Source organism: Somniosus microcephalus, chromosome 4 (assembly GCF_052327205.1).
Source record: "Somniosus microcephalus isolate GS21.2 chromosome 4, FLI_Smic_1.0, whole genome shotgun sequence".
Classification (NCBI taxonomy): Eukaryota; Metazoa; Chordata; class Chondrichthyes; order Squaliformes; family Somniosidae; genus Somniosus; species Somniosus microcephalus.
The window spans coordinates 153,645,125-153,659,374 of NC_140990.1; the positions used below are offsets into that span (position 1 = coordinate 153,645,125).

Genomic DNA, 14,250 nt, shown 5'->3' on the forward strand with positions numbered 1-14,250 from the left:
AGTCAGCACAGGTCAATACTTGGGTCAGACACACTGTCAGCACAGGTCAATACTGGGGGTCAGACATACAGTCAGCACAGGTCAATACTGGGGGTCAGACACACTGTCAGCACAGGTCAATACTGGGGATCAGACACACTGTCAGCACAGGTCAATACTGGGGGTCAGACACACTGTCAGCACAGGTCAATACTGGGGGTCAGACATACGGTCAGCACAGGTCAATACTGGGGGTCAGACACACTGTCAGCACAGGTCAATACTGGGGGTCAGACACACTGTCAGCACAGGTCAATACTTGGGGATCAGACATACAGTCAGCACAGGTCAATACTGGGGATCAGACACACAGTCAGCACAGGTCAATACTGGGGATCAGACATACAATCAGCACAGGTCAATACTTGGGTCAGACACACTGTCAGCACAGGTCAATACTGGGGATCAGACATACAGTCAGCACAGGTCAATACTTGGGTCAGACACACTGTCAGCACAGGTCAATACTGGGGATCAGACATACAATCAGCACAGGTCAATACTTGGGTCAGACATATGGTCAGCACAGGTCAATACTGGGGGTCAGACATACAGTCAGCACAGGTCAATACTGGGGATCAGACATACAGTCAGCACAGGTCAATACTGGGGATCAGACATACAGTCAGCACAGGTCAATACTTGGGTCAGACATATGGTCAGCACAGGTCAATACTTGGGTCAGACATATGGTCAGCACAGGTCAATACTGGGGATCAGACATACAGTCAGCACAGGTCAATACTGGGGATCAGACATACAGTCAGCACAGGTCAATACTTGGGTCAGACACACTGTCAGCACAGGTCAATACTTGGGTCAGACACACTGTCAGCACAGGTCAATACAGGGGGTCAGACATACAGTCAGCACAGGTCAATACTGGGGATCAGACATACAGTCAGCACAGGTCAATACTTGGGTCAGACACACTGTCAGCACAGGTCAATACTTGGGTCAGACATATGGTCAGCACAGGTCAATACTGGGGGTCAGACATACAGTCAGCACAGGTCAATACTGGGTATCAGACATACAGTCAGCACAGGTCAATACTTGGGTCAGACACACTGTCAGCACAGGTCAATACTTGGGTCAGACACACGGTCAGCACAGGTCAATACTGGGGGTCAGACATACAGTCAGCACAGGTCAATACTGGGGGTCAGACACACGGTCAGCACAGGTCAATACTGGGGGTCAGACATACAGTCAGCACAGGTCAATACTGGGGGTCAGACACACGGTCAGCACAGGTCAATACTGGGGGTCAGACATACAATCAGCACAGGTCAATACTGGGGGTCAGACACACGGTCAGCACAGGTCAATACTGGGGGTCAGACATACAGTCAGCACAGGTCAATACTGGGGATCAGACATACAGTCAGCACAGGTCAATACTTGGGTCAGACACACTGTCAGCACAGGTCAATACTGGGGGTCAGACATACAGTCAGCACAGGTCAATACTGGGGGTCAGACACACTGTCAGCACAGGTCAATACTGGGGATCAGACACACTGTCAGCACAGGTCAATACTGGGGGTCAGACACACTGTCAGCACAGGTCAATACTGGGGGTCAGACATACGGTCAGCACAGGTCAATACTGGGGGTCAGACACACTGTCAGCACAGGTCAATACTGGGGGTCAGACATACAGTCAGCACAGGTCAATACTGGGGGTCAAACATACAGTCAGCACAGGTCAATACTGGGGATCAGACATACAATCAGCACAGGTCAATACTTGGGTCAGACACACTGTCAGCACAGGTCAATACTGGGGATCAGACATACAGTCAGCACAGGTCAATACTTGGGTCAGACACACTGTCAGCACAGGTCAATACTGGGGATCAGACATACAATCAGCACAGGTCAATACTTGGGTCAGACATATGGTCAGCACAGGTCAATACTGGGGATCAGACATACAATCAGCACAGGTCAATACTTGGGTCAGACACACAGTCAGCACAGGTCAATACTTGGGTCAGACATATGGTCAGCACAGGTCAATACTGGGGGTCAGACATACAGTCAGCACAGGTCAATACTGGGGATCAGACATACAGTCAGCACAGGTCAATACTGGGGATCAGACATACAGTCAGCACAGGTCAATACTTGGGTCAGACATATGGTCAGCACAGGTCAATACTTGGGTCAGACATATGGTCAGCACAGGTCAATACTGGGGATCAGACATACAGTCAGCACAGGTCAATACTGGGGATCAGACATACAGTCAGCACAGGTCAATACTTGGGTCAGACACACTGTCAGCACAGGTCAATACTTGGGTCAGACATATGGTCAGCACAGGTCAATACTGGGGGTCAGACATACAGTCAGCACAGGTCAATACTGGGTATCAGACATACAGTCAGCACAGGTCAATACTTGGGTCAGACACACGGTCAGCACAGGTCAATACTGGGGGTCAGACATACAGTCAGCACAGGTCAATACTGGGGGTCAGACATACAGTCAGCACAGGTCAATACTGGGGATCAGACATACAGTCAGCACAGGTCAATACTTGGGTCAGACATATGGTCAGCACAGGTCAATACTGGGGGTCAGACACACTGTCAGCACAGGGCAATACTGGGGGTCAGACATACGGTCAGCACAGGTCAATACTGGGGGTCAGACATACAGTCAGCACAGGTCAATACTAGGGAATCTGGAAACCCAAACTGCTGGCTCAGTAGCTGGTGACAGAGATGCAAGTATTTCTGTGTCAACCACAGCACAGTTTAGCTGCAATGCACAGTCAAGCTGCACCTGCACTCCCAAAGCCTCATAAGATTTCCCCAATAGAACTGCATAACAAATCCAATTCCTGCCACAGTTTTCAACATGACCAGTCGGACCAATGCTGAGGAGAGCCCTCGCCGGTGTCCTGGGGCCAATATTTATCCCTCAACCAACATCACTAAAACAAATTATCTGGTTATCACATTGCTGTTCTTCTTAAGAAGATAAGAAGTTTGTCGGACCCTGTTATGTGCAAATTGGCTACCATGTTTCCAACATTACAACAGTGATTACACTTCAAATGTACTTCATTGGCTGAAAATCGCTTTTGGACATCCTGAAGCCGTGAAAGGCGCTATATAAATGCAAGTCTTTCTTTCTTCCAATGCTTCCCAAATCACCTTTAGCTTATGGGTAGTTTTTACCATTGATTAGAAAACAGTCTGGAACTGTTCCAACTCATTTCACTTTAGTTCACGTGAAGATCGGAGCTCCCCTCTCTGGCTGGATTTGAACTGGTAAAAAAACTATATTCATACCCATTCGCCTTGCCATTTGCTGGCCTTGTTAATGTTTGAAAATAAAGTTACCACATCAATATGATGCATTGTCGATTGATTACAACATCCAACTACTTTACTTGTTCTTACAGAAATTAAATGTATTTTCTTACCTTACATTGACATTCTCTGATGCTGATTTGACAGTACTAGAGTCTTTCCATACTGATGAACCTGGAGTAATAATAACAATAACACTGGTTAATTAATGCCCCATTTCTAATTTACATCAAAAATTTTCATTCAGAAACCCCATGTAAATTGGTCAAATTTGCAGATGATACCAAACTAGGAGGAAAAGTTGATTATCAGAAAACAACTCAGGAACAACAAAATATGTAAACGGCTGGAACAGTCACAGATAAAATTTAATATGGACAAGTACAAATGGAAAAAAAATAATGGACAACACAAGTACTTCATGAATGGTGTTAAAATAGCTAAGGATGAAGCTGAAAGTGGGGATCCTAGTAGACTAGACCTTCAACATGTAGAACAGAAATAAACAAAGCCAATAGAATGTTCAACTGCATAGCAAAAACAAGTCAGAGGAAGTCATGCTCAAACTGTATAGTGCTTTGGTCAGATCACACAGTCAGTAATGTATCTAGTTCTGGTAACTGAGTTCAGATAAGAGTCACAAGGCTAGCGGTAGAAGATTCAGTTATGAGGAAAGACTGCAAAAACATGGGCCAGAATTTTCTGTGGTCTGTGCGGGTGCGATCGGAGACGGGTCAGGTGGGAAATTTGAAAAAAGTCAGAGCGGGTCAGGAACCCGCCGTCATCCTGCCCCCACCCATTACCAATAATGTGTACAGGACTCCTTTCTAACCCAATATGTAAAAAGCCCAACAAGGGAGGATTAGCTATGTAATCTAGTGATAGGAAATGAACCAGAGCAGATAAGAGAGGTAAAAGTAGGGGAACATCTAGGCAATAGTGACCATAATATAATATTCTTTAAGGTAATAATTGAGAAGGGCATAAGTATGACAAAGACCATGGTAACAGATTGGAGAAAAGCTGATTTTGAGGGCTGAGAATAGAACTTGGGAAAATTAAATGGACAGTATTAGCAAACAATGACACAGAACAACAATGGGAAACATTTAAAGTGGTGTTCAACAGAGTCCAGGAAAAATATATTCCGCTAAAAAAAAATTAAACACTAATGGGACACCATGGATGAATAAAGCCATAAGGGAAAAATTGAGGGTAAGGAAAGAGGCATACATTAAGTACATGGACTGCAGGGAAGAGCATGATAAGGGAGAATACGAAGAGATTAGGAGAGGTCAAAAAAACAATTAGGAAGACAAAGAGGAACTATGAAATTAAATTATCAAGGAACATAAAACAAAATAATAAAATATTTTACAGGCACATAAATAAAAAAAAGAGGTCGGGATGGGAATAGGGCCACTAAGGGATGGACAGGATAATACCTCAGGCAGCGATAGAGAAATGGCAGAAATATTAAATAATTACTTTGCTTCACTATTTACCAGGGAGATAGAACAGGTGGACTTGACACCGGAAGGTGAGATTAGAAATGAAATAAATGCATTTAAAATAGAAAGAGATATATTAAATAAACTAATCAAACTCAAAGAAGAAAAAAACCCTGGTCCGTACAGATTACATCCACGCATTTTAAAAGAATATAGAGAAGAGACTGCAGAGGCACTACTACACATATTTAATAATTTGTTTAAAAAAATGTCTAGTGCCAGAGGACAGGCGGATTGCTAACGTAATACCTTGAAGAAGGGAGATAGAACATGTCCAGGGAACTATAGACCAGTCAGCTTAACATCGGTGTTAGGAAATATAATGGAATCCCTACTAAAGGAGAAAATAGAAGAACATGCAGAAGCCAAAAATATAATAATGAATAGTCAACATGGATTTCTAAAGGGCCAACGTCATTGAATTTTTTTAAAAATTTTTTTTAAAGAGGTAACCGAGAGAGTAGACAAGGGTAATGCAGTCAATGTAATTTATCTGGATTTTCAAAAGGCCTTCGATAACGTACCACATAATAGGCTAATGAACAAGGTCAGAGAATGTGGAGTCAGGGGACAAGTAGCAGAATGGATAGCTGGTGGGCTTCAAGTCACAAAGCAGAGAATAGGGGTAATGGGTAGCTATTCACAGTGGCAGAAGGTGGGTAATGGTGTTGTGGTGTATGTGCCTTTAAGAGTCCCAGGTGTGCATAATGCCGGTAATTGCCACTTGGGCTATATAAGCCTGTATATTGTGTATATCCTTTAGAACCCCCCCCCCCAGACTTTGCTTAGTAAATACCTATGAACCAACTCCTGTCTTCAGTGTCTTTATCAACACACGGACACTACAGTGGCGACGAAGTGGAAACGAACTTACCTGCAATTCGGCAGCACCTCAAGGACATCGATTCCTCCGGCGTCCAGAAGACTCAAGGAAGTGAGAGAAGCTGTGGTTTCACCAGCTGGCCAAGCTGGTGGCAGGTACTGCGCTAATCCTTCCTGGGCGTCAGGCTGGGGCTCCAGCGGCGGGCTCTACAGCTGAGATAGGCAGCGAAATCGGAGGCAAGCAATAACGGACTGGGAGGGAGCACTCGGGAGACGGCTGGCGCAGCAAGCAGGTCAGCGTTCAGACCTCCGGCGGGAACGAGTCTCCAACAGTAAATTTTAAAAAAATAAAGAGAACGGAAACCGCAGTAAACAGCGTTGTTATCGGCAGCAGCGGCGGGAAAGCGCAGGAAGCGCCATATCTTTGCTACAGAAAAGAAAAAAAAGCGCGGGAAGCGCCATATCTTTTCTGAAATGCCTAAGTCTGGCAATATTGATGCTTTTGATAGCGAAATAGAGCCTAATTTTGGCAATATTGATGTTTTTGATAACGAGATAGAGGATTGGACCACATATGTGGAAAGAGTGGAGGTATATTGCACCGCAAATGGAATAGAAGATGAAAAAAAAGCTTCAGTGCTTCTGGGTCTAATGGGCGCAAAGACATACAAGCTGTTACGAAACTTAATCACTCCAGCCGAACCGATGGACAAGAATTTTGAGGAGATTGTTGATACCCTACACTGCCAATTCGAGGCAGGACTGGCAGATTCTCTGCGAGACAAATTCATCTGCGATCCCCTAAGTGTAGAAACACAAAAAAAGGTATCTTCTGAGAAAGATTTAACACTGGACAAGGCTTTCAGTGCAATAGGAGCTGCAAAGATACAGCAAAGGCCACAGGACTTCGGCACCCATGAAATGACACGGGGTTTCGAGAGAGGTTATCGCTGCGGCAGATCCACCCATGACCAGAGGGACTGCTGGTTCAAGGAAAAAGCATGCAGGCGATGCGGAAAGATGGGACACATTCCACGTGTGTGTCGATCTGAAAATAAAAAATCCACTAACGGGAAAAGAATCAATAAGGAAAAGCACAGAAAGGTACAAATGATGACGGACAGTAGCTCCGAAGACCAGAAGAGCGATAGCGACTCCGGGAACAAGAGACTAAGCTCTCTCAAATTACATAATGTAATTGCCAAAGAAGATTACCAGACCATTTGGGTTACCCTCACAATCGCAGGGTCCCCAGTTAAAATGGAGCTAGATACAGGATCAGCTCTGACCGTCATAAATCGACGGGATTACGAGCGGCTATTTCCGCATATACCTTTAAAAGATACATCCATTATCTTGAAAACATATACGGGGCAGAAAGTATACCCCAAAGGAAAAATAAGGGTGCCTGTTGTATACAACGGCAAGGAAATACAGAAGTTGTATTTATACGTTCTACAAGATGGTGGTCCACCGCTGTTGGGACGTGAATGGATCAGAAAAATACGTTTAGACTGGCACTCCATTCAGGCACTGACGGTGACCAGTAAGGAAAAAAATGATGACGACGTCATACCTGAACGATTGAAAGACATCTTGGCCAACGCCAAGGAAGTATTTCAAGAGAAACTAGGAACCTTGAAAGGCATCACCGCCTCAATAAAAGTGGAAGATGCAGCAATTCCCAAGTTTTTTAAGGCAAGACCGGTGCCATACGCAATTCGTCCAGCAGTCGAGGCAGAGCTGGAGAATTTGGAAAAGGCAGGTGTATTATCTAAAATAGATTGGAGCGAGTGGGCAACACCCATCGTCCCAGTCATGAAGAAAGCATTGAAGGGTGATGGATCTGAAGAACAGAGAAAAATTCGCATCTGTGGAGACTTCAAGGTGACTGTAAACCCGGTCCTTCACACGGTACAGTATCCTCTTCCGAGGATAGAAGATATTTTCACCTCACTATCCGGAGGGAAATGTTTCACCAAAATTGACTTGGCACAGGCATATCTACAGATGGAGGTTGAAGAGGCCTCTAAAAAAATATCTTACGATAAATACACACAAAGGTCTGTACCAGTACAATCGACTGGTTTTCGGAGTAGCATCCGCTCCAGCTATCTGGCAAAGAGCTATGGAGCAAGTCCTCCAAGGGATTCCGGGGACTCAATGCTACCTAGACGACATCCTTGTAACAGGAGAAAATGACAACGAGCACCTTGCCAATTTAGAGCAGGTGCTCACTAGGCTGAGAGAATGGGGCATACGAGCAAATCGCCCCAAGTGCGAATTTTTCCGAAATCAAATATCATATTGTGGCCACATAATAAATAAGGAAGGGTTGCATAAGTCACCTGAAAAAATTGAGGCGGTCATAAAAGCCCCAGCACCTGAAAATGTTTCACAATTAAGGTCGTTCCTGGGATTAATAAATTACTATCATAAATTTTTACCGAACTTATCAACTCTTCTACACCCTCTTAATGAACTGCTACAAACAGGAGTAATTTGGAAATGGAATGAAGACTGCAAAAATGCCTTCCATAAATGCAAAGACTTAATCACATCCAAAGAAGTTTTAGCTCATTACAACCCATCACTGCCAATCAGACTGGCGTGCGATGCATCCCCTTACGGCATAGGAGCAGTATTATCGCATAAATTCCCTGATGGCTCGGAACGGCCGATAGCTTTTGCGTCACGCTCATTGAACTCAGCTGAGCGTAACTATGCCCAAATCGACAGGGAAGCACTCAGCCTGGTATGGGGAGTAAAGAAATTCAACCATTACCTACACGGACAAAAATTTACCTTGTTGACTGACCATCAACCCCTCATCTCCATATTCAACCCTAAAAAGGGTGTTCCCATTATGACAGCACAAAGGCTACAGCGGTGGTCCCTTTTTCTAGGGGCACACCAATACAACATAGAATACAAAGGATCAAAACAGCATGGGAATGCTGATGGTTTATCGCGCCTACCGTTGCCAACAGTAGAAGAGGCACCTACAGTAGACCCAATGGAGATGTTCCACTCTACCATAGTGGAATGTCTACCAGTAACAAATTCTGCCATTGAAAGGGAAACGAGAAGTGACCCGACTCTTTCACGGGTCTACGATTTAACAGTGAAGGGATGGCCAGCACATGGCGAACCACTGTTGCCAGCATTCTCGCAAAGAAGAGAACAGCTGTCAGTGTGCCGAGGAACCTTGATGTGTGGATCCAGAGTGGTGATTCCACCCAAACTCCAGGATAAAGTGCTAAAGGAGCTTCACGAGGGGCATCTGGGTGGAGTGAAAATGAAGAACCTAGCCAGAGCGTTTGTATGGTGGCCAGGTATCGATGGAGACATCGAAGAAATGACCAAGAGCTGCCTAGGATGCCAGAAGGTCCAAAACGCTCCACCACAAGCCCCTCTACATCCATGGGAGCGGCCCTCATCTCCCTGGCAAAGGGTACACATCGACTTTGCTGGTCCATTTATGGACTCAATGTTCTTAATCGCGGTTGATGCACACTCCAAGTGGCTGGAGGTAATAAAGATGTCCTCCACCACCACGGAAAAAACCATCACAGTATTAAGGACCATATTTGCCAGGAATGGGCTACCAGAACAGATCTGTTCTGATAATGGACCGCAATTTGTGTCCGAAGGATTCAGAAAGTTCTTAAAAAAACAATGGGGTTAAGCACTACACGTCCGCCCCATACCATCCCGCCACCAATGGATTGGCTGAAATTTTGTCCAGACCTTCAAGAAGGCCATAAAGGCCATGGGTAATGAAGACATAAAACTTCAGCACAAGGTGGATAACTTCTTATTCGCATACAGGAATGCAACACATATGGTTACCAACCAAACTCCCGCCATGATGTTCTTCAATAGAAACCTAAGATGCCGGCTGGATTTGGTCAAGCCCAACATCAGAAGGGACGTGGAGAACCGGCAGTTTCAAGGCATGAATGAAAGGCCAACTAGAACCTTCCAAATAGGTCAACAAGTTTTGGCCCGGGACTACCGTACCGAGAAATGGCAGCCTGGAACTATCTGCACACGACTAGGACCGCTGATGTATACCGTGGACATCGGAGAAAGCATAATAAGGCGCCATGCTGACCAAATCATAAAGTCATCCGAAAAGGGACAACCTACACCACCACTCTATACATCTAACGATGAAGTAGAGATACCCATATCTACCTCCGATCCGGTGATACTGGAACCCGATGAACCCGACACTGGCATTCAAGCCGAATCAGCCTTGCCAAAAGAACCTACTACACCACCAGAAACTACTACACCCCCAAGGCGTTATCCGGACCGAGTCAGGAAGCCTCCTGAGAGACTAACTTATAATTAATTAATTACAGCAATGTATATTATTTTGCATATAACATGTAATTAATAATTACTTAAAATATGATGTACTGGTTAGCTAAAAGGGGAGGAATTGTGGTGTATGTGCCTTTAAGAGCCCCAGGTGTGCGTAATGTCGGTAATTGCCACTTGGGCTATATAAGCCTGTGTATTGTGTATATCCTTTAGAAACCCCCCCCCAGACTTTGCTTAGTAAATACCTATGAACCAACTCCTGTCTTCAGTGTCTTTATCAACACACGGACACTACAGGTGTTCCACAAGGATCAGTGCTGGGACCACTGTTGTTCACAATTTATATTAACGATTTAGACTTCGGAAACAAAAACACAATTTCTAAATTTGCGGATGACACCAAATTCGGGGGGGGGGGGGGGATAGTCAATACTGAGGAGGACTACAACAAATTACAGGAGGACATTAATAAATTTGCAAAATGGACATATGATAAACAAATGAATTTCAATACAGATAAATGTGAGGTATTACATTTTGGTAGGAACAACGTGTATTTATATAGCGCCTTTAACGTAGTAAAACATCCGAAGGTGCTTCACAGGAGTAGTAAAGGACAAAAAATTTGACACCGAGCCACATCAGGAGAAATTAGGGCAGGTGACCAAAAGCTTGGTCAAAGGGGTAGGTTTTAAGGAGCATCTTAAAGGAGGAAAGAGAGGTAGTGAGGCAGAGAGGTTTAGGCAGGGAATTCCAGGGTTTAGGGCCTAGGCAACAGAAGGCAACAGAAGGCAACAGAAGGTTGAGCGATTATAATCAGGGATGCTCAAGAGGGCAGGATTAGAGGAGCACAGATATCTCGGTGGGATTATGGGGCTGAAGGAGATTACAGAGATAGGGAGGGGGTGAGGCCATGGAGGGATTTGAAAACAAGGATGAGAATTTTGAAATCGAGGCATTGCTTAACCGGGAGCCAATGTAGGTCAGCAAGCACAGGGGTGATGGGTGAACGGGACTTGGTGAGAGTTAGGACATGGGCAGCCGAGTTTTGGATCACCTCAAGTTTACGTAGGGTAGAATGTGGGAGACCAGCCAGGATTGCGTTGGAATAGTCAAGTCTAGAGGTAACAAAGGCATGGATGAGGGTTTCCGCAGCGGATGAGCTGAGGCAAGGACGAAGACAGGCGATGTTACGGAGGTGGAAATAGGCGGTCTTAGTTATGCTGCGGATATGTGTCGGAAGCTTATTTCAGGGTCAAATATGACACCAAGGTTGCGAACATCGTGGTTCAGCTTCAGACAGATGAGTAGGGAGGCCACTTATTACTTGGAGGGTACGAGTCTGGGTGGGGTGGAGGAGCAAAGGGATCTCGGAGTACAAATACACAAATCTACACAAATCACTAAAGGTAGCAACACAGGTTAGCAAGGCCATAAAAAAAGCGAACCAAGCACTAGGGTTTATTTCTAGAGGGATAGAATTGAAAAATAGTGAAGTTATGCTAAACTCGTATCGATCCTTGGTTAGACCACACTTGGAGTACTGCGTGCAGTTCTGGTCGCCATATTATATGGGACCAGCACGGTGGCATAGTGGTTAGCACTGTTGCCTCACAGCGCCAGGGACCCGGGTTCGAATCCGGTCTTGGGCGACTGTCTGTGTGGAGTTTGCACATTCTCCCCGTGTTTGCGTGGGTTTCCTCCGGGTGCTCCGGTTTCCTCCCACAGTCCAAAGATGTGTGAGTTAGGTTGATTGGCTATGATAAATTGACCCTTAGTGTTAGGGGGATTAAATACGTGGGGTTACGGGGATAGGGTGGGATATGTGTTGGTATAGGGGTTACGGGGATCGGGTGGGATATGAATGGTGAGACGTAACATTACCTCCAACAATGGTGGTCAGTGTGAAAGGAATGGCTTGGTCATTGTAGGGATCCTTTATGGTGTTGCTGTGGGGTGGTGCCAACCTGGTCCAGCATGTGGCAGCCACATGGGTTTACAGCATAAAGTTAAGTAAATCTGGACATGATGAGGCCATCCCTGGCCTCCCGGGCAGCAATGTGTTTGGGTGCTGATGCCCTCTGTCCTGTACAGCATCAGGTGGTTGCGGAGAAGGCTCGATGGGCCGAAATGGCCTCTATCTGCACTGTGGGGTTTCTGTGATTTCTGTGATTATAAAAAGGATATAGAGGCACCGGAGAGGGTGCAGAGAAGACTTACAAGGATGATACCAGAAATGCGAGGGGATACCTATCAGGAAAAGATAGGTTGGGTCTCTTTTCTCTTGAAAAGAGAAGGCTGAGGGGTGATGTAATAGAGGACTTTAAAATTATGAAAGGTTTTGATAGAGTGGATACAGAGAGAATGTTTCCACTATTGGGGAGGAGCATAACTAGAGGCTATCAATATAAGATAGTCACCAAGAAATCAAATAGGGAATTCAGGAGAAACTTCTTTACCCAAAGAGTGGTGAGAATGTGGAACTCGCTACCACAGGGAGTGGTTGAAGTGAATAGTATAGATGCATTTAAGGGGAGGCTGGACAAGCATATGAGGAAGAAGGGAATAGAGGGTTATGCTGATAGATTTAGATGAGGAAATACAGGAGGAGGCTCGAGTGGTGCATAAACATTGGCATGCACTGGTTGGGTCGAATGGCCTGTTTCTGTGCTGTATAGCCTATGTAATCCTTTCCCTTGGGCGCGTTTGCCAGTGCAGTAGCGACCCGACCGGCAGAGGCGGGCAACCTAATTCAAATCATTATAAGCTTGTTGTTAGACACTTAAGAGCCTTTTCCCCCCTACATTTCAAATTTCCCTGCATGGCCACGGGATTCACGCAGCTCGGGGACCACGTCTGTCAACCTGAGGCGGGAGTTGAGTGGCCATTGCTCCAGCTGATTACTTGACAGCATCAAATGTACTAGAAAAGCCCTCACCTCACAGCTGATCACTTTCCTCAGGCAGAAGCTGTTGCTGACTACATTGCCAGCACAGATTTAACTTGCTGCAGGCTGCAAGTGTTTCCAGCAAAGTCTCCGCCCAGTGTCACCTCATTGGAAGAACCTCTCTCATCATTGACAGATTCTGTCAACTCTACTTGAACTGCCATCTAGTCCATACGGGTGCCGTTAATACTGTCTCACCTTAGTCCTTAGAATTGGACTACGAGGAGCCCCAACACCAGCAGCGCCAGGCACACCAGCACCACCAACAAAAACACTACCGGCCTTCTCCGCAACCACCTGATGCTGTACAGGACAGAGGGCATCAGCACCCAAACACATTGCTGCCCGGGAGGCCAGGGATGGCCTCATCATGTCCAGATTTACTTAACTTTATGCTGTAAACCCATGTGGCTGCCACATGCTGGACCAGGTTGGCACCACCCCACAGCAACACCATAAAGGATCCCTACAATGACCAAGCCATTCCTTTCACACTGACCACCATTGTTGGAGGTAATGTTACGTCTCACCATTCACTGCAACTCACTAAGCCACTTCCATATACACATTTGTCCAAGACCAGAAGATGGTGAAAATAATGCATTGTCAACCATAAAAAAATCTTTAACGGAAACTTGATATTAACATTGAATAAAACACCCAAGTGGCTACCTTTGTGAATCTACTTGTGCGTCATCTTTCTCTTCCGCGTGCTTCTACATGGTGCTACCTCTGTGGCTTCAGCAGAGGTAGAGGCAGCCTGCTCACTTCCCTGCTGTGACTGCTTAGGCACTCTTGGTGGAAGTCCTCTGAGTTTTGGAGCCTGTGATGGCCCCGCCAAAATCTGCTCCTCCTGCAACTGTGCAGGGGCAGACTCAGCCATCGTGATCCAAGCAGCCATCTGGGGCTCTGACTGAGGGGGTGGCAACAGGGGAAAAGTGTAAGCGTTTGGGTGGAGCCCACACTTCCCTTTCCCCTCTCACCGTCATCCCTCTCATGGCCCACCCGCACTTCCCTGCTAGCAAGGAGCTGGAGAGCACCTTGCTGCACAGCAATGGGGCCATGAGGACCCACGTCTACGCGGACATTCCCTCCTAGACAGGTGGTCTATGAGCCTCTGCCATCTATGCTCCATAGAGACCATGTGCTCCTGTGAGTGGCGCATTAACTGCACCATGCAAGTAGCCATCCTTTCCATGGAAGAGCCTACAGTTGCCATCGCCTGCGACACGGTGGTGTTCATGTTGGAAATGGACTCCTCCATTCGCTG

The 14,250-nt window shown here is 45.9% G+C and overlaps 1 protein-coding gene across 5 annotated transcripts in view; it reads right to left on the reverse strand.

The window, feature by feature from the left end:
* The window catches only part of LOC147119925 (sentrin-specific protease 2-like), a 116,853-nt gene that overhangs the window by 58,672 nt on the left and 43,931 nt on the right, over window positions 1-14,250 (reverse strand). For all 5 annotated transcript variants that reach the window (XM_085985322.1, XM_085985319.1, XM_085985317.1 and 2 more), the window contains one exon: window positions 3,482-3,542. In XM_085985322.1, coding sequence (XP_085841448.1) covers window positions 3,482-3,542 — 61 coding nt within the window. The remainder of the gene's footprint in view (window positions 1-3,481; window positions 3,543-14,250) is intronic.